Here is a 24,891-nt window from a genome sequence, read left to right as displayed (position 1 = left end):
GGTAAAATGAATCTTGTTATCAGCAGTCTAGACTCATATCAGGAGTCTGTCCCAACTGGGAGGAAGTAAAGCTCTCAGCGAGGCCCGGTGTTCACCTCCCATTTCAGGCCTTGACCCCTCGGAGGCTTAGATTGAGCCAGAGCTCAGCTTAACGTGACAGGGTGTCGAGGGGGAGAGAGCCGCTGAGAAGCCGGTGTGTCGGCCATGGGTGGCCGGAGCTCTGCAGTAACCCCGCCGCTCATCCTCAGGGTCAAAATGCTAATAGTTTTAAACGTGTCCTTAAGCTGCACTTTTTATATAGCGGCCATATGGCCTCAGTGAAACCAGCCCAACGCTCGTCTGCTCTGGTGTGAGTTAGAAGTCCACCGGACCAGAAGACGCCGTCTTGGTGTCAGATCGCAGCCGGACGTGTGCCGGAAGGGTCGTTTCGAATTTTGGGTGTTTTGACGTAAGCGGAAGTTAAAGCAGGATGATCCTGATATAATGGCATTTGAATGTGAGTTGAGAGCCTACTTTAAGCTTTGGCTTGTTATTTAGGTCATGGCTGTGCAGAGCCAACAGGGTTACTGTCGGGTACAGCTGACCAACAAGCCGTCTCAGCCCCGCCTCCCCACCTCCTTCGCTCAACAGTGACTTGATAAGTAATTAGTTGAACAGCAGGGACGTTATCAGGAACTATCTTTAGTTTTTCCACTTTTTGCAGCATCGCAAAGATTAGAACTGCAAGTTCAATACCTGATGATTGGCTGGGGAAATATTAAAACAGGCATTTTTCCTGCCTTTTATAAATTAAAAAAATGAATAAACCACAAGATGAAACTAAATAAAACACCTCTTCCTCTTGGATCATCTGAAAATCATCCCAAAGGTGTCAACAGGGCTGAAAATATATAGACATATATCTAATTTAATGTAAAATACTGGCTCTATAGGATTCTTGAGATCGCTTCTGAAATGCCTCGTAAGACTTCCTGTCTTCAGTGTGATTAATATTTTCCTTGACAACTGATGTTGACGTTGATACTAAAAGCCACTCAGGTGGGCTGAGGCTTCACTTCCTGGGGTGAAAGCTGCTGTCTAATGCTGTTAGTTCTTACTTATGGATCACTGAAGATTTGGTAGCCTTAATATCCTCTGTACCTCATCAAAATAGACCTCACCTCAGAGGCGACCTTTGCGCGACTGCCGGCGTCACGTCGGCTGAGTTTACATAACAGCTATCTGCATAAACTGGCGTCACACCGCAATCATGTCTGACACTCGGATTTTGTGTCAAACCAAATGTTTAAAGAATTCACAGTCAATCGTATTTAATCTCAGTAAGGGGATTTACTAATTTGAATTGGCTCATTTCCTGTCAGCAAGTTTGTTTTTGTTGTTGTTGTTCACAGGTTCACATGTTGGGTGTCATCCAAGTGTCAGGGTGTCACTGATCAGGAGTCTGCAGGATTAGCGCATTAGTAGTGCCATCCATAGATAGGAGAGGAAGTGGCACTTTGGTTAGATTCTCTTTGACAAATGTAAGATAAGAATTTCGTCAGTTCCTCCTCAGAGTGCCCGAAGACAAATGACTTTGAGATTGAGATCAGATGTGACAGCGCAAAGAAGTATGAGAGAGAAATGGGAGGAAACAAAACTTTACAGAGACGGAACAAGCCGCTCTGTGGTAATACAAGTTTCATGTCATCCATTGACTTTTCCTGAAATACATGTGATTAACGTTTACAGAAGTGATGTAGATAAATCGATTACTGTGATGGAAGCTGATGACATTGTGCAGGTGAGTAGAGGTTAAAGTAGAGTCTCGCTTTTTTACTAGCAGTTGTAGGAGGCTGTAATTTGAGAGCCACGGACTGTGTCAGGAGCCTCTCGGTCATGAATTACGTACCATGACCTGACGTCTAAATGTGCTCTACTTTTTAATGACAGGCTAGGTAAAAAAAAAAAAAACATAAAAACTGGAATTGCAGAAACTGGATCACATGTTGACATGAGCCTTTTTAAACGGGTGTAGCTGGAAAGTATTGACCCGTTAAATAAACCCACAGGCCTGTGGTGTTATCAAAAGTCTCAGTCGTTTGGTTTGTCTGTTGAACAGCTGTGGTTAATTACATGGTGATTCATCGATGTGACGTGAATGAAGCCGATATGTGTTTTTTTTCCAGTACATGTGTAGCAGATCGACACGTTGACGATCACTCTGCTTGCATGTAGAAACTTGCACAGTGAAGGTTTTCTTTCACATCGTTGCTCATTTAAATGTAGGAAATGACATCAGCAGATTGTGACCCGGCCACAATAGATTTCCCTCTCAGGCTTGTTAAGGTAACAGCAATTATTATATGGAGATAACTACACTATATTACCAAAAGTATTCGCTCACCCATTCAAATGATCAGAATCAGGTGTTCTAATCACTTGGCCTGGCCCCAGGTGTATAAATTCAAGCACTCAGGCATGCAGACTGTGAAACAAGACATTTGTGAAAGAATGGGCCGCTCTCAGGAGCTCAGTGAATTCCAGCGTGGAACTGTCATAGGATGCCACTTGTGCAACAAATCCAGTCGTGAAATTTCCTCGCTCCTAAATATTCCACAGTCAACTGTCAGCTCTATTATAACAAAATGGAAGCGTTTGGGAACAACAGCAACTCAGCCACGAAGTGGTAGGCCACGTAAAGTGACGGAGAGGGGTCAGCGGATGCTGAAGCGCATAGTGCAAAGAGGTTGCCGACTTTCTGCACAGTCAATTGCTAGAGAGCTACAAACTTCATGTGACCTTCAGATTAGCCCAAGTACAGTACGCAGAGAGCTTCATGGAATGGGTTTCCATGGCCGAGCAGCTGCAGCCAAGCCACACATCACCAAGTGCAATGCAAGGCGTCGGATGCAATGGTGTAAAGCACGCCGTCACTGGCCTCTAGAGCAGTGGAGACGCGTTCTCTGGAGTGATGAATCACGCTTTTCCATCTGGCAATCTGATGGACGAGTCTGGGTTTGGAGGTTGCCAGGAGAACGGTACATTTCAGATTGCATTGTGCCAACTGTGAAATTTGGTGGAGGAGGAATTATGGTATGGGGTTGTTTTTCAGGAGCTGGGCTTGGCCCCTTAGTTCCAGTGAAAGGAACATTGAATGCTTCAGGATACCAAAACATTTTGGACAATTCCATGCTCCCAACCTTGTGGGAACAGTTTGGAGCGGGCCCCTTCCTCTTCCAACATGACTGTGCACCAGTGCACAAAGCAAGGTCCATAAAGACGTGGATGACAGAGTCTGGTGTGGATGAACTTGACTGGCCTGCACAGAGTCCTGACCTGAACCCGATAGAACACCTTTGGGATGAATTAGAGCGGAGACTGAGAGCCAGGCCTTCTCGACTCTGTCCTGTTTGAGTCACCATTTTGTCAAAAGGCGGAGATGTGCACGTTTGCTCCCCAGCTTATAGTCCGTAGCCTAGCTACAATAACAAAGCAAGAAAATAACGGATACTAACTGATATCTAACACATCAGCCAAAACTGCATCCAACAATAAGTGGCTAACACCATCAGCTAACACCATAGCAACTAACAATAACCAGCTATGGCATCAGCTAACAACACACTCGCTAACAAACTGACTACTGCTCAGCTAACAACATGCTCTCAAACGTTAACCAGTTAATACCATATTTAGACAAGATGCTAGCTAAAGATAAAAGTAGCTAACATTTTCAGCCAACAACATGTTAGCTTAGAATAACTTGTCAACAACATCAGCAAACAGGGTTATTGTTAGCTAACAATGTTAGCTACCATATCATCTGCAGACAGCTTTAGGCTAACTGTTTATCGTTAGATACCATATTGTTTGTTGACTTTGTTAGCTAGTTATTGTAAGCTATCATTGCTTACAGTAACAAGCAAACACTATCAGCTAACAACATGCTATCTAGCAATAACCAGCTCAACAACTATGAATGTACTATAAGAAATTGATAAGTGGATCCATGAAAACTGTTTGCCAACCCTAATTTTAAATTGACAGACCAAATGTCTTTCAAACCACAGATACAGAGCAGTGAAGCGTGTGCTTTTGAACCAATAAAGCTCAGTCACAAATCACAACAGGCGCTAGTCATACCTGAAAACAGCCGCATGCTGTTTCTGGACAGCTGATGGGTGTAAAGGAAGCGTTGCCAGGAAGCAGATGTTTCTTAGGTGTGGTGTGTGTGTGAGTGAAGAGCTCTTGTCTGAACCTTTTGTGTAACTGTCGATGTGAATGATTACTTCTTTGGACAGGCAGAAACTGTCCTTTTGCTCGGTCTCGACTTCTCTGAGTGTTTCTCCTGAGTGTCTTAAATCTTAAAAGCCGTCTTCACACTTCTACACAGAGGATGTTATGAGCTGATGTACAGCAGAAGAGGAAGCCTGGGCTTTTGTTTGAAAGCTCTTTAAATCGCAGGGTCTTAAACTTTATAGTCACTGTAAATGTCACCTTGAAAACCCGTGTGTGCTCGTGCAGTTCTTATACGTCTCAAGACACTTTCAGATGACCTTATGACACAAACTAATGTTTAGGCCCCAGAGCTGGAGAGCGGAGACACTGCGGCTCTTTGCCTCATCTTTAGTGATCATTTAGCTCACTCTCGGTTTCAGTCTGGCCCCCCTCGCAAAAGTGGCACAAGCCGTTGTTTGGCCTCCCGCATCGCACTGTCCCTGTGCTCTTATTGAGCTCGGGGGATTACTGAGCCAACTTGAGCAGGATTAATGGAGGAGAAGGAATTCCTTTTGTACAGTGAGAGAGCGGGAAATAAACTGAGGACGGTGCAGGTGTGATGCATCCGACATTTTCGATGACCACAAACGTTTTAACCTCATGCAGTGTTTGATTTAAAATGCAAACCTCCTGGTTCAATTGGTGTAAAGAAACTAAACTTTGGCAGCTATAGATTTTTTTAAATGCTTCTATCTTGGTGGTGAGCAACATTAAATCGGCCTCTCGCTGTGTTTCACCTTGCTCCACCTTAATCTGTTATCATCTCCTCCGCATATTATGGTTTAATTTTTGTACAGTGTTTTTCACAAAGGCATATAAGATGAACATGCTCGTACGAGGTCATGTACTGCACTTCTGTGAATCTGCTCTCCAAGTGTGAAGATGAATAGCTTGACGTCACCGACCCAAACCACAAGTGCTTCGTGCGAATTACCCGCTAAGGTTTTCACAAGAAACCTAACAAATTTGTCAGTGTTCAAGGGAACGCGTGGGTCAAATATGCAAAACTTTTTTTTTCTTCCCAAATGTAGTGCGAGAGGATACGGGATGCATCTGTGGGTTAATTAATATCCGGAACAGGACACAAGCCTCGTGCACAGTAGCGTTTCCCAGCCCCCTTTTCTATTGCTCTCTAAACAAATTAGAACGAGACAAAAACACTAGAGCCAAGCTTCGTTATTGAATTACGTCTGACAAGCTCCCCTGAGAGTGTAATTCACAGGATACTAAAAGGCTCGGGCGAAACTACAACATGAACAAATTAGTTTGTTTTGTACTTATCTCGTAACAGGCCCGCTGGAAGGGAAAAAGGGATTTGGAGGCAGTTTTTGGAGAAGTGGTGTGTTGCAAAGATTACCCACGGCTGTGGTCGTGCATTGTCCTTCATGGAGATTTAATGTGCTCAGCTTAGTTTTTTTCCTTTTTTTTCCCCCCTTCGGCTTAACCTTGTCCGTGATGAACATGAAATATGTCCCCTGACAGCCTGTACGAGCACAGTTGTCTTTTTTATCTTTGACCTGGGAGCAGGAGTCAGTTATTTTAAATATAAAACAATAACTGTAGCACATGGAGAGATGATGTGGAGGAGAAGTCTTTATTAACAGTGACCAGGCCTGTCAGTATGTGCCCCAGGGAAACTGTCCAAATCAACTTATTTATGGTCAAATGCAAGTTATCTCTTCTGCTCTGCTCCTGTCTCTGCATAGAAGAATTTAACTTAAAAAATAGTTTGTCTTTTTTTTTTTCGCATATGTCCGTATTCACTTCGAAAATTAAATGAGAAGTTTGATACCACTCTAACGTCTACATGTATAGTACAGAGCTGGAGTCAGGAGGCAATTAGCTTAGCTTAGCATAAAGACTGGATGCAGAGGCAAACAGGTAGCCTTAATGACAAATGTTTTTGTTTTGAAAAATCTTTACCAGTCACTAAGACAAGCTAACCTGCTGCAGGCTGTTGCTGCCTTACCATACTGATGGCTAGATTAGTAAGTTCGTGTCTGTATGGAAAACGGAAAGCTAACCTAGCTCAGTGTAAAACCTTCAGGCTGTAGTATTATTTGCCTGACTACTTCACAGCTGGAAACCTTGACCTCCTCGTATCTCCTCTGGTTGCCTGGCTAACTAATGTTTAGCGACATGTGCAGAAAAGCAGAAAAACTGTTTTTGTTTATTAGATTATAGATGTGAAGCATGTAATATACATACATGTAATACATTTGAGGGGCTGATTATCCCGGTAGCTTACAGTGCTAGCATGCTAATGTTTGCCTAGCTTGTAGTTTCTAGCATCTCTTGTGCTGCCTAAAAATTGTTTTAGCTTACTTTTAAAAACAAAGATCGACATTCTCACCTCTCTCACAGCAAATAAAAATATTTTACAAAATGTTTAACTACTCTTTTAAGGACCAAACTGGAGATTTGACAACGTTTTCCAAGTAGCAGTTCACAAAGAGGTGGAAGTAAAATTTTTATCTTGAGCAAATTGAAAGCAAAAAGACGAGGAGGACTGCACTGCAGTGGTGTCGAACAAAACACTTTTGTGTTTTGACTGCGAGCTCCAGTTCATGTTCATGCTAGCTTAATCCCACTGTGACAGAGCCCAGGTTGCTGCATGCTTCCCCCTCCGCTGGCTTCAAGCTTAAGTTTTGAGTCAATCTTTCATGTGAAGATTATCATCAAATTCAAAATTGCGTTCCCCCTTGTTTCCTTTGCAGTAGCAGCAGATTGGGGCATGCTCCCTCATAGATTACTGATCTGTTCCACATGCGAGGCTCGCACTGTGGCGCCGTGTTATCATCAAGGAGGCAGCGCTTCTTAAGGCGACCAGGGGTGCTGGCGTGGATCTCTGAGGAAACATGTATCTCTCTGCGGTTGTGGACTCGTGGGGTTAGCTGAGGCGTCATCTCCTGGAGGTGATTTCGCTAACTGAATTTCCTCTTTGAGGTCGCCTGTGGTGAAAGCAATTGTGATGTTGTTGCTATGAGAAGACAACACTCAGTTTCTAAGGAAACACTCGAAATAGAGAGTGCACCGGCCTCATTTGCAACACCACAGGCAAATTTGCGAGCCTTGCAGCCCTCCTTCATGAAAGTGCTGTTAAACTGCACCGCTTCACTGGTAACTAGCCACAAGCACCTCTTTCCTGTGTGCCTGTGTCTGTTTGTGGGTGTGAATCCCACCGTTTGTCTGTGTGTGTCGCTCGTTTTAAACTTTGATATCAGATATGAAAGTCTTAAATTCAGACAGGAAAATGACTTCGCCTGTCCTCTGCCTTCTTTTATTACTACCAAAACTCTGAGTTTAGCAGTAGGACAAGCGACGGCCTGCCAAGCTCTAGCGCCTCATGAACACAGTCGCCTCATTTCCGTGGTCAGATTGTCAACCGCAAAGATGTTTCAGTTGATGCTTGTGGGAAAAAAAACAGCAGCATGTTCCCACCCTAGGATGTATGAATCCCTTTTTCTTTCGTTTCACCCCTCGCCTTCGCCTAAATGAGTCAGTTCATGTCTCAGTATAGATAGCGGGCCACGCCTAAAGAATCTGTGAACCATTTCCTTTTAATCCGAAGAATAAACTATTCATGAGAAGGAGGCTACAGTAATGTCAGTGTGTTGACTCCCTTCCTATGTGGGTGGTCAAGGCAGGAAGCAGACTTTCACATTCACTCTAAACACTAGCAGAGATGCACAAAGCTTAGTCACAGTTTCCACGCTTGTTCATTAAGTGGCTGCTCCTGGCATCCAAACAGCATCTTACTGGAGACGGCGTGCTGATAGCAGCGATGTGCGGGCCAACCTGCAGCCAATAAAGGGGATGTTTCTGTTGCCGCAGGGGCCGGAGGAGGAACGGGAATGGCAGAGATGATTTTTATCTTACTTTTGAATGTAATTTGAAGCTAGCATGGCCGTTTACTTGTGAGCAGCGGTGGTCGAACTCAGATCTGGTTTGTGGCTGCGTCTCCCAACATGCTGCAGTCTAATAATACCACAGATCACAGGACTTACAGTCAGGGAGAAATTTGTCTCCCAAATTGGGCTTTGAGTCTTCATTATCCGCCTGCAGTCTGAGTCACAGTGCCAGACCCTCGCCCCGCTGACAGCGCTCTAATGAGGATTTTTGGAGCAGGCTCCACATTTTATCTCCAGCTGCCCACTAGAGCAGACTGGGGGACGAGAGAGCTGGTGTCTGTAGTCAGGTGTCGTCCTGACAGTGTGTGTGTGTTTGTATCTGTTTGTTCGGCGCGTTGCTCTGCGAGGATGAGAAGCCCATGTGATGGTAACGAGCGCACTGACTGCTGCACTCGCCTTGTGGTTTTAGCCGACTGATTTGATCGTTCATGACAACCGAAATGTTTTCCATGTTTGCTCTCGTGCTTTGTGCTGCACTGCCCGGGAAAGGACACACACACACACACACACGCACACACACACACAGAGTAAAGGAGCAGAAATGACTTCTCAAATGTGAAGATTTGCAGCTTTTAGGATTGTTTGTTGGACACAGAATTACATCTGGAGGATTGTTTTTAGATTTATCTCCACTTTGTCAACTAAAGTATTCATTTACATATTTTTGGGGGGGATTTCATAACATTTTAATGTTAATCATCATTTCATCTTAACTCAGTCATTGTGTAAATGACTTCAAACATGAACTAACTCTCTATGTACCCAGCTGGTGTCGGTGCTCTGGTGCAGCCAGTTAAAGTGTTTTGTAGCACTTTAGCACCCTGGAGCCCTGTGATAATAAAACAATATATGAAACACAGGCTGGATACTGTTGAAGACCTGTATATAATATGTAAGATTGTCTGTAAGACTATGTATGGAGACACTACTAGATCATCGTGAGCTATATAGGCGTTTGTTTGTTTTTTTCTCTCTCTCTCTCTGACTCAACTTTGTTTTTTTCTCTGTTTAGCAAATAAAACTGTCTGTCTGAAAATAATAGTAATATTTTTTTTCTTTGAGGCTGTGGAGTTCATCCACAGTTTCACATACCTTTATTGCTTTGCATTCATTTTCATTCATCAGTTTGCTGACTTTGTAGCATACTGCACATGATAAACAAAAGCGGACACGTCATCAGACCACCACGTCATGGTCAGAGGTTGATGCCTGTTATTGAAATCATGGGGGACATTGTTTGCACTTGGTACAGAAGATCATCTTGTGCGTCTTTTGTCTACCAGACAGGTTTTATGGCGTCATCCAGGAAGCATTAACAGAATTATTCAGAGCATCTCTGGATTTTTTTTGTCTGTGACCTGCTGTACAGCATTCATGCCTATTCTGACCAATACATTTTTTGGCTTGTCTTTTTCTGAAAGTGTCAGGCGAATAAATCAAAACCAAACTTGAAACTTTGATATTTGTTCCTGTGCAGGAATCCTCTTCTCCACTCTGGTGTTCGGGCCTGCCTGCGGCTTCATCCTCGGCTCCCTCTGCACTAAGTTCTACGTGGACGCCATCTTCATCGACGCCAGTGAGTTCAATACCTCTCCTCTGTTCTTTTAAATGTGTTCCCCTCGTGCTCTGAGTATTGACTTCTGCCCTGCCTCTCCACAGGTAAGCTGCCCATCACTCCAGACGACCCGCGGTGGATCGGCGCCTGGTGGGCCGGCTTCCTCCTGTGCGGTGCCTTACTCTTCTGCTCGGCTCTCTTCATGTTCGGCTTCCCTCAGTCGCTGCCGACCAAGGAGAGAGAGGAGGGGGTGGACAGCGAGCAGGTTATGCTTCCTCCCTCTCTCAGTTCAGATTATGAGACTCCTAAGTCGAGTAATGGGGTCGTACGCAACCACGAGGCTGCCAACGGCGCCACCTGCTGTCAGCAGCTCAGGGGTGAGTGTGTGGAGGGCTGCATTACACATGTTCTGTTTATGTTTAAACATTTAAAGCAAATACATACATGGCATATAGTGATGAATTTATTTTATATGTATATATATTTCTAGATGATTTAGATTGTAAACTTGGTTTGATATAAACCATCAAACCGTTAAACCCTGCTCAGTGTAAGAGAAGTATTCAGCTCCTTTAATTTAGTAATAGTGATGCAAAGTATTTAAAGTAAAGCATCTATAAGTCCATTTACTCAAGTAATGTGTGGTTTTAAGTAAAAGAATACTACAAAGTGGTAATGTAGATGTAACTGTTAATTTGTAAAGGTACTATTAGTAAAATGTACTTTTAAGTATAAACATTATAAGCACTCATAATGCAGATTGTCCCCAGCCAGAGCTGTATTATTATATGTATTGGTGTTGAAGTAAGAAATTACAGCTATTATTTACTTATTTGGGGTACTTTTAGTTTAATCTTGTATTTTTTTCAAGTCTGTAATTTTAGTCCCACTTTGAATTGAACAATGATATAGAAACCCTTTTGATTGAATGACTGCGACTGATAATGTATTAAACATCAACTGTTAAAAAGTAACTAATACCGTGAGTGGTGTTTGAGAAGAATACTTTGTACAATTACTAAAGTATTTTTTGATCGCAGTAGCTTGACTTACAGTTGAGAAATATTTCAGGATTGTAACTGTACTTGTATTTGAGCACAGAATTGTAGTGCCCTTGCCACCACTGTCTGTCATATTATTGCAGGATTATTATTACTGGTGCTTTAAACCTGTGAGCAGCATTTTCATGTTTTACCTGGTGAAGGGATTAAAAATGTGCAGTTGCTTCTTCGTGAACCTAAGTACTTTTTTTCCATTGTAAACTATTGATACCAGTCAATTAAACAAATTGATTGAGTGCTAAAAAAGACATAAAGGTGACAAGAGAATCTTGTCTGTCCTGCTAACCAACATGCTGATATTAACGGTTGTCCTCTCTCATTTCTTTATGTCCAGTGATCCCCAAAGTGACCAAGCACCTCCTGTCGAACCCCGTGTTCACCTGCATCATCCTGGCAGCCTGCATGGAGATCGCAGTCGTGGCTGGCTTCGCAGCCTTTCTGGGGAAATACCTTGAGCAGCAGTTCAACCTCACCACCACCTCTGCTAACCAGCTGCTAGGTCTGTCTCCACAGCAAGCCTTGCACATGCGTACACATGCACGGTTGCACATTTGTATACCGGTATAATAAACATCACTTGTACACATTTCTCTTCAAGGTATGACCGCCATTCCATGTGCGTGTCTGGGGATCTTCATGGGCGGTCTGCTGGTGAAGAAGCTGAACCTGTCGGCACTGGGAGCCATCCGCATGGCCATGCTGGTCAACCTGATCTCCACCGCCTGCTACGTCTCCTTCCTGTTCCTGGGCTGTGACACGGGCCCGGTGGCAGGAGTGACTGTCAGTTATGGCAACAGGTAAGATAGATCCTGAAAATATGGCCGCCGTTTGTATGCAGAAATCATATTACTTGGACTTAATCACATCACAAATGTCAGTATTTTGTTTTGTTTTTTAATTAAGTGGATATGTTTGACTTACTTTGAGCTCTAAAATATTGAACAAGGAAAGAAAATCCTCCTCAAACTGGTGACTGGTCTGTAGACATACAGTGTTTACAGGTGACAAGCACTCATAAGTAGACATTTTTTGTTTACAAGTCAAAACATGAGATTAAAAACTATGTATTCTGATATTTGAATATATATGTAAATAGCGAAAATGAGTTTACGTGCGACATGGTCATGCTGTATGCAAATTATCTGGTTTAACTTCCTGGATAAACTCATCATATGACACGCTCGACATCACTGAAATTTTTTCAGTTTAGCGAAGAGTCACACTCAACTTCAGCAAAGCAGGAACTGAGTATTGTGTTGAAGATGAGATTGAAATACCTTATCTATATATAATACAGTACATTGTATACCATAAACAATGACAAAAGGTTAATGCATAAATATATTACTGTATGCCCCTCGATGTGAGAGAGTTTTAACATTTCTATCCAATCACAAGGTCCCAGTACTTCTATTACTAATAAATAAATATGAGCTGTGAAAAGCTGCTGCCAAGGCCGAGGACTTTATTGGAGGTGAACCACTGAGGGCTTCATGTGTAAATGAAAATTCTTATCACTGCCTCTCATTGGTGCACAGTGGGCTTTACTTTTTATTCAAACTACTTTGTGTCGTTTTTGTGGAGTCCATAAAAAGAATTCTCTATTCAGATTGTGACCTCGTGTTGCTCAGGGCTGCACAGACTGAATTCGAATACAGCTGACTGAAACCGGCCCTGTGATTGTGTTTCAGCAAGACTTTTCCGTCACACTTGTATTGATTAATCTGTCAACTTTATCTACTGACCACCTGTAATGACTGTTGTACTTAAAGATTGAGGCATGCATTAATTTATTGTTTGATAAAGCTTGATGAATGACAGTATATGGGCAATGTAATGCCTTAGTTTTGACACTGATACCAAAAAGCTTTTGAGAACTGTGAATATGTCTGAGCCAAGCTTTTCAAATGTATGAAATGTTCCTGCAAACAAAAGCTCACAAAACATTGACTCGAAATGGAAAAAAAACTTTAGATATGACACAATTAGGACTCAGATAGTGAATATCTGACCTAGAACGAGGGCACCCATTAAAAATGTCTGATAAAACTGAAGCCATTGTTTGAAAACACCTGAGGGTTTTCTGAAAAACATGACAGGATTGTCAACGCTGACTAAAACCTTGTATTTCTCAGCCTCTGGAGCAGATAGACACTTGAAATGAAAACCATTTAAAGGGGAACAGCTACAGCTTCCTAAATGGAAGGTTTCTTTTTTGGTCTCTGGTTCCTCTGTGATCTTTTTAGGATTTGGACTGTTTGCTGAATGAAAAAAAAACAACATTTTGGAACCTGTGATGCGCATTATTCAGTTTTATAGATCAAATGCTTAATCCGTTAATTAAGAAAAGAGATTAGAAGATTAGACAAGACTGATTAATAATTAAAAATGTTGCAGCCCTAATCACAGATATACTCAACACAACACTATCGAATATATAAACACCAGAGGCCACAGATGGAGGAGGAGGGGGGAAGAGAAAGTGAATTAAGGCTGGATCCTTCTCACAGTCAGTATTTTAAAAAGCTCACTCATGTACACAATACAAGTTACTGTCGTTTACAAGCGAACCCATGTGATGTGTACCACGGACATGTCAGGGCCAGTGTGCCCGCCCCGTTGGGATACGACAGCATATCGCCTCGAGACCATATTGTTAGTCGGATGTTTCCCTGGATCCAGTCGAACAATGTGCATTTTCATCCTGGAGCGATATTTTCTCCTGCAGTTTAGTTCAACGTGTGTCCGAGGTGTCTCGACTTGACTCGACTGGTGTGGAAACTTTGTACAACAGATGCATTTTAGTCTTGAATATTTGTTTGTTTGTTTGGAGGTCCTGTAGAGGTGCTGACTCCTCTTTGAGTCGTTGCTCTGAACCCAGCTCGCTCCAGAGCAGGTTTAGGGAAGTTTCCATGGAGATTCTAAAATTAGACCAGAGCGCCTGTAGTATCACCAATTAAGGGCTGAGAGGGCTCCTTTGATTTTGTGTGTGTCTCGCTCAGGTGTAGTCGGTACTTACAGTGGGTAAGGATGCTCAGCTCTCTGTCTCTCTGTGTTTTCAGGACCCTGCGAGTGGGCGAGAAACCCGAAGCTCAGTGCATCAGCCACTGCAACTGCCTCACCTCCTCCATCAGCCCCGTGTGCGGCTCTAACGGCGTCACCTACCTGTCCGCCTGCTTCGCTGGCTGCACCCGGACGCAAGGCGCTCAGACCACGTCGAGCATCTCTCAGGTCTTTAACCCAAGTTGTTTATAGTGGCAGTAAAGAAAATGGGGGCATTGTGATCGCAGACTGCCCAGTGAATTGCAGATGATGCAAACTTTTTTTTTTCCTTGAACTTATTAGAAATGCTTTACATTCTTTGATATGAGAGTTCAAAGTGAGAGCGTCCCAGTATTTCATAGTTCTGTCGTCAGCTATCGCACGCCGGGCAATCAAGTTTAACCGCGGCTTGTTTCGAAGATCAGATGCCGACTGCAGATTAGTGTGTTCTATATTCAAATCACATGCCGGGAGAATTTATCTCAGCTCAGCAGCTCAAAAATATCACTTTTACTGTCATCTCACTGCAGTTATAGCAGTTTGTTCTATTTCTCAAAGTACAAGTCCATCAGGCCTCCCTTCACATGTGGAAAAAGGAAAATAACATATAACGTGTTTGCTGTAATTGGTTTTACTCGTTTGCTCAAATGGTTCTTGAATCCTCCCTTTTTTTTCTCCTCACAGAACCTGACTGGATGTGGCTGTATATCCGCTGAGAGTGAATTCGCCACAGCGGTTCCGGGGAAATGTCCGACACCAGGCTGCCAAGAGGCTTTCCTCATCTTCCTGTGTGTGATCTGTGCTTGCAGCCTGGTCGGAGCCATGGCCCAGACTCCCTCTGTTATCATCCTAATCAGGTATGCCTGTGGATATTACCGGATGAGAGTGTGAGTGTGTTTGTGTGTGTTTGTGTGTGTGTCTGTGTGTGCTTAATATAATTGATTCTCTTCTCTTGAAGGACTGTGAGCCCTGAACTGAAGTCATACGCACTCGGAGTGCTGTTCCTGTTGCTACGACTTCTCGGTAAGAGCTTTTTATCAGATGACACGTTCATTTTTAGAAGTCTGGGTCCGTCTCGTTTGATAATCTCATCGCGCATGCAAATATGTGACTCAGTCGACCTGAGACGCTTGCATGTTTTATTTACTTCCAAATAGAAAACAACCACAGAGCTTTACTGTTGGAAAAGCTGATAAACACTCAGGAGTGGGAAAAATAGCAGGATTAAGAATGTCTCTAAATCGGATTTTTAAGACGCACGTAGGTCAGAGTTTCCATTTGGTGCCAGTCCTGGATGATTTGTCCTGGACAAACAGGAGAAATTCTGGTCAAATATTATCCTTGTTAACGAGCTGAAGATGAAACACAGTGCCCAAAGCTTCAGTGTTTGACAAACTGAGAATGAAACTCCATCATCTGAAGTTGATTGGAGGTGTAGATAGACAGACAGGATAAAATGAGGAAGTTTGATATTTGATATCCCAAAGGTCAAAGGTTAAATGCACTGCGACGTCACAATATCCGCAAAAAATGCTCTGGTCATTATTGAAGGCTGCAGCTCTGGAGCGGCAACTTGACTGGTGCATGGAGGCACACAACTGAGACACAATATTTCTCATCTTGTCAGAGAAATCACTCGAGATTTAGAGAAATAAGATGATCCACTGTCTTGCTCAGAGATGGATACGAAGATTGATTTACATTCACACAGCAACACCAGTTTTTCCCCATTTCCAGGCTGTATGCGAAGCCGCTGAGTGTTCCTACATATTTACTTTATATGAATGAGAGTGATACTGATCTTACCGCCTGACTCTCTGCAAAAAATGTCTAATGTCACACTGTTCTTTAAGAATGATCAGAATGATCTGAAAATTGCTGTTCTGAAGTCAATGTGTCTCATCAGTGTCTCTTCTGTAAGAGAGAGCAGAGAGAAGGAAACTCAAATCTAACCAGGCATAACAAAAAAGCATAGATATGAAGTTTCAACTCATCTGAGGTCACAGTGTACTGATAGAAAAACAAATGAACTGTTATTATGCATATAAAGTAGTATTTCTTATGTTCAAAGTGATTTTAGCAGGATCAGAATGAGTTTGTGTGCTCAGTCTGTGTTTCTGTCTCACAGGATTCATCCCCCCTCCTCTGATCTTCGGTGCTGGGATCGACTCTACTTGCCTTTTCTGGAGTGACGACTGCGGCGATAAGGGTGCTTGCCTGCTGTACGACAACATCAAATACAGGCATCTGTACGTGAGCCTCGCCATCATCCTCAAGGGCGTCGCCTTCCTTCTCTACAGCACCACGTGGTACTGCCTACGCAGGAACTACAAGAAGTACATCAAAGGTCACGAGGGCTACATGACGCCAGCCGAGTTCTACCCCTCTCTAACAGACGGCCCCAAACTAGTCGACAGGACAAAGTTTATATATAACCTAGAGGACCACGAGTTTTGTGAAAATATGGAGTCAGTTTTATAGCTTATGCAAGAAAGAAAGGACAATGTGGACGTTCACATTCTCCCTAAAGGACTTTTTTTATGATTTTATTCCTCTTTTCTTGAAAAGGATTAAATTAAATTTTTGATAAAAAGGCAATCTATTTAATGGCCCGGTCAGGTCTCAGGACACGTGGCGTCTCCACTGCGCGCCACGTCCCTCGGTAAACTTTCGAAAAGGGTCCATTTTTTAGTCGTTTACGTATCAGCGAGGTGTTTGTCCAGTGAATTCCTGTGTTGACTTGGTGGTAGACGACGACTACAGTACTGTCGGGCTCAGTCCTAGTTGATTATTAGTCGGTGGACACGATGCTACTACAACTAGAGTTGCCATATTGTTTTTAGGGGTCTGCCATGATCCCACTGATCTGTCTGAAGAATGCAGTCAGCGCACCGTGTGTTCTGTCTGTCACTCGCTCTCAAAAATGAGATTTTTACGAGACAAGCTTGGGTGGCTCTTCAGTTATTCTTTTTTTTTTTTTTTTTAAAGTTGCCAAGTGTTTACAAACTAATAGTTGATCAGTTTTAATGCATCTGATTTTTAATGCAGGAAGGTTTTCTTATGAAACGAGAACAGAAAACGCCCTCACTGGGTTGTTATAGTGGCCTATTAGATGTTTTAACTTGTCACAAATCAAGTCTAATACCTTTTTAAAACAAGCTAGTGTTTTCACGTCACCATGCACTGTTCAGTTTCTCGTTCTCTTGCTGGATCACAGGCCCTGGTTTTGATACTGTAGACTAGACTGTGAAGTCTTGTCTCGTAGGTGCAATTCACGTCACATAGGTCCGTGTTTATTACTAGTTCTGTGTCGGGCTGCAGGTTTGTTTTTCATTATAGAAGTTTTTCATTTCCATGTTTGTTTGTACATCTGCAGAGTTTATTCAGCCTAATATGTCTTAATAAGGGATTTATTCAATGAGAATGTTAATTATATATATTTTTTTCTTCTGACGTTTGCGGCTAGTGGAAAAAAAAGAAGAAAAAACAAGAGAGCTATTCCTTTGTGTTTGGAAATTCAAGTAAAAGAGATGAGGAGTATTAATATATTTGTTTCATTAGGCCCAGAATGTTTATTAGATTGTATTTGAGAGGACAAGTATAAATTAAATATAATCTAATTAATTGTCAGAGAGGTTTAAGATGCCACAGAAGATTTGGGACTATTCATAGTGATGAAATGTTGCATTGTTGTGGGGGGAAAAAAAATATAATCAGTACCTTCAAACCTGTATTATTTGGGCGAAAAGTTACAGATATGCTTCAGGAGGCTGTGTGTGTGTGTGTGTATGTGTGTGCGAGGTCAAACAAAGCAAAGAGCACACTGAATTTATTCCTGGACATTTGAGCGGTTCTTCAGCCCAGTGCGACCTGTTGCTCTACTGATCTCAGCAGTTAAAGTTTTGGCATCGCCCCTTTTCTTACACTTTTTGTATGGCAACATATCATTTATTTTACTCTGGAAATAAATTATTTTTCAGAAAATACATTCAGTTGTGTGTGTGTGTTTGTGTCCTTGTCCAAGACTAACCTTTATTTGTCATTCAAAGAGGGGAAATGGGAGACTCGGGACTGCGGCTATGCAAACTTATGCTATGACAAAGCGACGCTTTATGTCGGTTAGAAGTCACTGGAGAAGAGATGGTGGCGAAAAGGACAAACCACGCTAAAAGGGTGGAATGGATTCTACAGCAGCAGGCTCAAAGGGCTTTTCCTTCAGCTGAACAACCAGGTAGAGTGATTTCTCTCACAGATCGGCTCTACTGCCTGTTCTACACACTCCATCGATCAAAAAGCCGCCAACAAGGGGCCGACTAGTGCCAACGGTGGACGACACACTGCAACAACCAGGTCGACAGCAAACATTTCATGATGAACGCTCTGCTTGATAGTCAGCGAATATTAAGTAATGATGAAGTTATTTCAGCTTCAGCTTTACAGATGTTGAATGGAACAGCTTTTTGACTGTCGGCGTCCATTCACGGCTCATCACCTACACCTGTAAGTGCTCACTTAGTAAGATGTGAAGTACTGAACCGGGAAATTGATGGACCGCGCTGGCACGGGGTGTTCTCATATTTTGAAGCGCACAGCAGAGTCAAAGCTCCGAGTTTAGCTTTTTAGAATTTAGCACTCAGTAACTACTTCTTGAAGAAAAAAAAAAAAAAAAAGCCACAGAGGAAAGAGAGGAAACGTTCTCAGGTTAATTAAGGAGGTAGGTTTGTGTGATTCTTGTCATCCACCAGGTTGGTTTCTGATTCTGTTTCAGGCGACGGCTCTGTGATTTATTTTCTTCTTTAAAAAGCTTCCTAGGATGGTTGATACGGTATCTATCTAATGTGTGTCGGGCGGTGAGGTGAGTCGAGGTTATCACTGCATTAATTTGCTCATTTTAAGACCCCGGCCTCTTATCACAGTTGTCTGATTGTAACCTCAGACAGAAGCTTATCTGTTCCATCTCATACTTTCTCAGATCTTTTGTGTCCACAGACGGTGTTTGGGCGGTTATTGCTGCAGTCTTGAGGGATGTCAGCGTGGAGCATGAAGACGTGGAAGTGTTAACACGTGTTGGGCTCATCTGCCGTCACCTGTGGCGTTTGAAAATCTCCGACAATAACTTTCCATTTGAATTCCCTCCATGTGTTCGGCTGTCAGGGTTGACCTTCCAGTCCTCCCTTGGTATTTCTTGTTGCATCTCAGCCTCCTGTGCTTCATTAAAATGGAGGGGCCTCAGTGTAACTATCAGTAATCTGCATGTGTTAATCACTTCTTTATTGGCCATCTGTGAAAAATGAGACCCTCCCCGTCCCTCTCGGCCACCTATACAAGCCTCTTGTATTAGATTAGAAGAGCTAAAATGGAATAAGCTTCAAACCATAACTGTCATGAATACTTTTTACTGAATTTATTCAAAGCTAAATAGAAACTTCCCAAGTTCTCAGGGAGTTTCTTCCAGATATCTGAAGAATAAAAGCTCAGTGTTGCTTCTCTTGGTTTTATTACTGGGGACGGTACCAATCCAGAGGTCGCAGTCTTTATAGACCAAGAAAATCAATTCTCAGACATACAAGAAGCCCGTGTGACGACGTGACAGCTGGACTGATGTGATCCACTCCCACGGTGCTCTGATTCAGCTCCAGCCGTCCGGTTGACCTTTTCACAGAGACCTGTAAAAACCCCACGACAGCAGACATGTCCGCCCGAAAGCTCAAAGTGTGGACAGGGCTTTTTTTTCTCCCGCTGAGATTTTAAATCATTTATCTCCTGATGTATTCTTAAACTGACATTTTTCACAGATCCTGCAGTTGTACTGAAGTGGATTTGTCACTACTGTCAAGTGATTTGGAGCCTTTTTATACCACTGTGGGGAAACATTAGTGTCATGAAAAGGATCCGTTTGCATTGTGTAAATAAAACGGTGAAAAGACACAAAGCAGCCAAGGCACGAACACATAATGTCTCGTTTTTGAAGAGCGATGACCCTTTTTATTTGTTATTTTCAGCCACTCCATGATGTGAAAACACCATGACTGTGCTCACCAATTAACCATTCTGGAAGCTCTTGAGATTATTTGTTATTTTTTTATTTATTACATTTTTTTGCTCAAATCACCCGTGTCATCCAAAAACAAGATGCAAATCCAGGCAGACAAGGAAGGACGTGTTTTAAAAGTCAACATGTTTCCGCAGTTAGTTCTTCATCAAGACTCAAAATGTCGGAGGTTTTTTTATAAGTCTGCACAGAGACATTTGAATGCATCCAGTCCGTCAATCTTATGGTTAGGTTTCCCTCCGCTGACCAAAGGTTTGATGTGCTCAGTTCCCCCTACGCACAATAATGATCCATTAGCCATCCGACTATTGTGATGGTCTCTGAAGTGTCGAGCCATCAGGTAGTCGCGATCGGGTCATTATAATAAAAGCTTTTTAATATTTCCTTCCTCCTTCCTTCCCTTTTCGTTGGTTTGCCTCTAGGTTTCTGAAGCGGTCCTTTTTCCCGTTTTCCCAAGAACGTCCGAAACAAGTTATTATCTACATTATATAACACAACATTTTGGGGGTACAGTGTGTGAGCAATACTTTCAATTGAATGCAACATTATGTAACATTACCTTAAAAACATATGGATGCTACATTGTTCGTAGGATTTGTATTTACGACAGTGGTCGTAAAAAACTCCGAAACCTGCGGGGGGCGCCAAATCTCACAAAAGGCCAAATTCTACATAATGTTGCTTGAAATATATAAACACGAAATTAAGTTTTGAGTCTAAGATACTTTTTATATCTTTAAAATGATTTTAATGGCCTCAGTTGATGTTGTTTTCTCCTCTGCGGCGCCCCCTGGTGTCCAGGAGGGCCGCAGACGTGAGCCGCTTAAATGCCCGCTCTCGCATCTAGCGAGACTTCGGGGCCTGGACTGTGTGCGAGACACACTTCAACTTTAAGTGGGCAGAAACACGAAATAATAGATGACATTTCTTTGTAGCCAACAATCATATCCGGAAATATTTTCAAAAGGTCGCCCTCTGCGTTCCAAACGAGCGGCTGTCACAGCTGCACGCAGCCAATTAGAGGGTGACCTGAGTGTGTCACAGCGGCACAGAGTCAGCCTTGACAGAGGGGTTTTTTCTTTCTTTTTTTTCTTTCTTTTTTTTTTAATTTGAAGACCAAACAGAGAGTTTGGAGCTTGGATTTTCCTTTTTTAAATGAATCAAATGTAATTCATTTGCAGTCCAAAAAACGACGGAGCCAAAACTCCCACAGGAGACATTCATCCGTTTCCTTGTTATCTTCATCAAGTACAACAAAACACGGTCTGGTGGACTGGAATGAATCAGATTCATTAAATCACAGATCTCACTGGGATTACATACATTACTGATACCACGTGAACAATGAATAATAAATCAGAAGTTTATTGAAAATGCTGATGTTTGGCTCGTGCCCCACAGAAACTGGCTTTTAAGGAAACAATGTCGCAGTTGATATCACTTGACATCAGTGTGTGTGGTTGTCAGGTGGTTGTAAGGTCTAATAATAGCACAGTGACACGCTTCAGCAAGACAAAAAGCCCACGTACGACGACAGCAGCAGCGGTATCAGCAGCATCCGCCTCAGTTAACAACGCGCTCTCTGATACACACCTCGCTGCCGTAGCTCGTCACATCAAAGTCACACAAAACACAACCAGGAGTCTGTGGGAAGGTGTCCCTGCAAAGTGGAAGTCAAAACACAAGAAGAAGAAGAAGAAGAAGAAGAAGCCACCGAACAACCTGGAAACAGAAGCTGCTACGAGAAAGGGTTTTCTCTTTTAATCAAGAGGCTGCAATTAGCCTAATGGGTGCGTTAGTGAGAGGAACTGTTACGCAACAGCTCCGGCAGGAGAAATAAAGCAATAAATCCTCAGCGGAGAGCTTTGATTTATGTCTTTTCTTCCCATATTGTCGAGGGATACGCCAAATATCAATCTAGCGGAGTGAGGTCAGCCTGCTGACATTTTCAATTTTTCGTGCTTGGTTTTCTCGCTACGAGCTCACAAGCTGCAGAAGAAGACAGAGGTTCATGTGAGATTTTTAGGATGTGCATGAAGAGTCAAACATGCAGTTTAAATACTGATTCAGCATTAGAGAGCATAGTGCTACCACGGTAAACACAGTCTTGTCTTTATGCGCGCTCTCAAGGCTCCAGCTGCACTCTTCACTTCATGTAAATCAGCCCTTTATCCACGTCTGTGAGACACAGTCGTGCGGATAATACATGAACGCAGCCTCTTTACATATTAACAGTGTGGTCGGCTGTCCTGTGGTTAAATATATGATAATGATATGAGTGTTTTGTAAGGCAGCTATAAAGGCAATGCAAATGTATGTATTGTATTTGGCACCATTCAGACACAAGGCCTTACAGGAGCGTTGAAATCATTCAAACAAAATGAGACATTAAAGGTGCAATATGTAAGAATTTAGTTAAAAACGCTGAATGACAGTTTTTGATATTATGGCGTTTACGTATTGCGTTGCAGAGTTACGAAAGATATCTGAAGTTAGCATGCTAACCACATAGCCCTGCCCCTCATCTCAGCTCTACTGTAGCTACTGTGCTAGCAGTGTATCCAAGTCCAGCGCTCCCCTGTGGCTCCAGGCACAGACTGCTAGGTGCACGGCTAATGGAGCTAGCTAGCTGTTGGCAGCCACAGCTGGCTGGTGACATGCTGCCCCCTGTTTGTTTGGAGTATGAATTCAACAGGTGGCTGATGTACAAATTGCATTTAAGGACAATTAGAAGCATTAGAAAAAATAGCTGTTTCTTTTATTTCTAAGACAATAAAACACGATTTAGAAATTAAAAAGAAGCCACAGTAAACGGTAATGTCTTGAGTTTTAGCGGACCTCGGGTGTTTGGAGCACTTTGTTCGACAGGTGGGGGGCATAAAAAAATGAAACAGGCTTCATCTTGCTTCACCTTGCTTGGTTTGGATCCTAGAACACTGAGCAAAACCCAGTCTAGAAGTAAATCACAGATGTTTTCAACACAATCTGACAAGAAAGAGTGAACGATGATGATTATGATGATGATCGGACGTCTAATGCAATCTGGCTACAGTGCTCGCCCATACCTGTAGTTAATTACACCGATAGCTTCGGCAGCAGTTAATGTTAACTTTGAATTAAAATGCAAACATGTGTTTACTCGGTGCTTAATTAGGCAGCAATTTGTGCACTCTGCTGCTCTCAGGGAAATGGGCCTTTGCTGCGGCTCCAACATCAACATTTATGCGCCGAAGGAGTAGCAGGGAAAATGCGAGAGAGAGAGAGAGCAGCGCCAGCTTCTCTCTGGGATAAAACTCAAGCTTTCAAAAATCTATATTCAAAGACAGAGCAGAGCCGCTGGTGGTAACAAGTTCCACAAAGATATACGGTCTGATGCATTTCCTTTCCCATCATCAGCACTCTTGCCATTCTGCGCACTGGAGCTCCCCTGAGCGACGCAACAGAAATGAGAAATGTAATCTTCAAAAACATTATTTCGGAAATGAGAGCAGCGTCCAGCATTTATCATTCACAGGGAAATATCTCTCCCAAACATGAAAAACAGAGAGGCTCATGTTACTTTCATCTCTGCCGTTCCTCCCGAACTACTGAAGTTAACCATAAATGTTAAACCCCCAAACCTCGTTCAAGTGGTTTGTAGCTGCAGGATTAAGAAGTAATTGGATCTTTAAATGAAGTAAAAAATATACGTGAAAGTCCAGCATTCAGAGTCCTAAAAGTAAAATGTGTTTGCAGGAAAGTTTTTTAACCACAGTTCGACAGTACACATTTGTCTATCATGGCTCTTTTGGGATGTGACTCACAGCTGCTGAATGCCCCATTTTTTGTGGACAAAAACAAGATTTCCTCACTTATTGTCCGAACAGTCGAGCGTGTCGCCCTGAATCAGCCGCTGCAGCGGTGACACGCCTTCACAGCAGCCACTTCGAAAAACAGGAAACAGGACATGAGGAAGGCCCGAAACGATCCGGATCTTCTTCAACAGTCCAGCATCTCTGTGGTGCCGTCACACGGCCTCTGCAACTTCCTGCTTGAAGGTCACTTTGTTAACTCCCCGACTAAAGTGACCTTTAATGATCGCAGTGGTGGAAAGAAGTACATTTATACGAGTACTGTGTTTCAGTACAATTTTAAGGTAGTTGTACTTCACTCGAGTATTTCTGTTTTATGTTACTTTATTCTTCAAGTATTGTTCTTTTCACTCCATTGATAGAAAGTTTCCTTCTGAACTGTAGGGCAGCAGCAGAATAAAATCCCATACTAGCAGTAAAAATTGTAAGTAAAGGATAAGTTCACACAAAAATGAAAATGTAGTCATGACCCTCATGCCGATGGAAGGTCAGGTGAGGTTTAATAGTCCACAAAGCATTTCTGGAGCTTCACAGCAAAACACTCGCACAGCATTCTCCTACACAGCTGAAGATAAACACAAAATGGATCCATCCAGCTCGTCAGGAAATCCAAATCTCCATAAGACAATAAATCAGCTGACATCTGCACAAGCTCGATTGTGGCATTGAGAGTGTGAATATTTTCTTTTTCAATCAGTTTTGGAGACTTGGATTAAGCTGGACAAGCTGTTTGGAGCCATTTCGCAATGTTGTTTGGTGGTTTTTATTTCTACATTTCTACACCCTGCCACCTTTCCAGCTTCAAACAGTGTTTCTGGGGACCTTATTTATTTTCCTCTGTGGACAGTTAAGGTAAAAATAAACATGTCTGAGTTTGTGCTATTCCATCATTAATATTATGAATATCCAAATTCTGGGTTTGGATTTCTTCACACACACACACACACACACACACACACACACACACACACACACACACACACACACACACACACACAGCCCCTTTAATGTACTCAGCTAAATAAAGCTGTCCCCATTGCCCCCCAGTGTCTCTCCCTCACTGTTGACCTCCATCTTTTTGAAATGTAGGCTATAAAACACACCCCGGTTAATGAAACCACCCTGTGCGCTCGGCCTCATACACCTGTCTCCACACTGCGGT

General features: G+C 42.7%; 1 protein-coding gene across 1 annotated transcript in view; it reads left to right on the top strand.

The window, feature by feature from the left end:
• Positions 1–17,814, top strand: part of slco3a1 (solute carrier organic anion transporter family, member 3A1) — a 38,837-nt gene extending 21,023 nt beyond the window's left edge. Inside the window, exons 3-10 of the mRNA XM_037108163.1 lie at positions 9,646–9,744; positions 9,828–10,100; positions 11,119–11,283; positions 11,383–11,581; positions 13,847–14,015; positions 14,511–14,683; positions 14,785–14,849; positions 15,955–17,814. Of these exons, the coding sequence (XP_036964058.1) occupies positions 9,646–9,744; positions 9,828–10,100; positions 11,119–11,283; positions 11,383–11,581; positions 13,847–14,015; positions 14,511–14,683; positions 14,785–14,849; positions 15,955–16,307 (1,496 nt within the window). The 3' untranslated portion in view covers positions 16,308–17,814. The remainder of the gene's footprint in view (positions 1–9,645; positions 9,745–9,827; positions 10,101–11,118; positions 11,284–11,382; positions 11,582–13,846; positions 14,016–14,510; positions 14,684–14,784; positions 14,850–15,954) is intronic.
• Positions 17,815–24,891: the final 7,077 nt, after the last annotated feature.

Source organism: Acanthopagrus latus, chromosome 8 (genome assembly GCF_904848185.1).
Source record: "Acanthopagrus latus isolate v.2019 chromosome 8, fAcaLat1.1, whole genome shotgun sequence".
NCBI classification, from domain to species: domain Eukaryota; kingdom Metazoa; phylum Chordata; class Actinopteri; order Spariformes; family Sparidae; genus Acanthopagrus; species Acanthopagrus latus.
The sequence above is the reverse complement of the archived record's forward strand: the minus strand, read 5'-3'. Positions and strand labels throughout refer to the sequence as shown.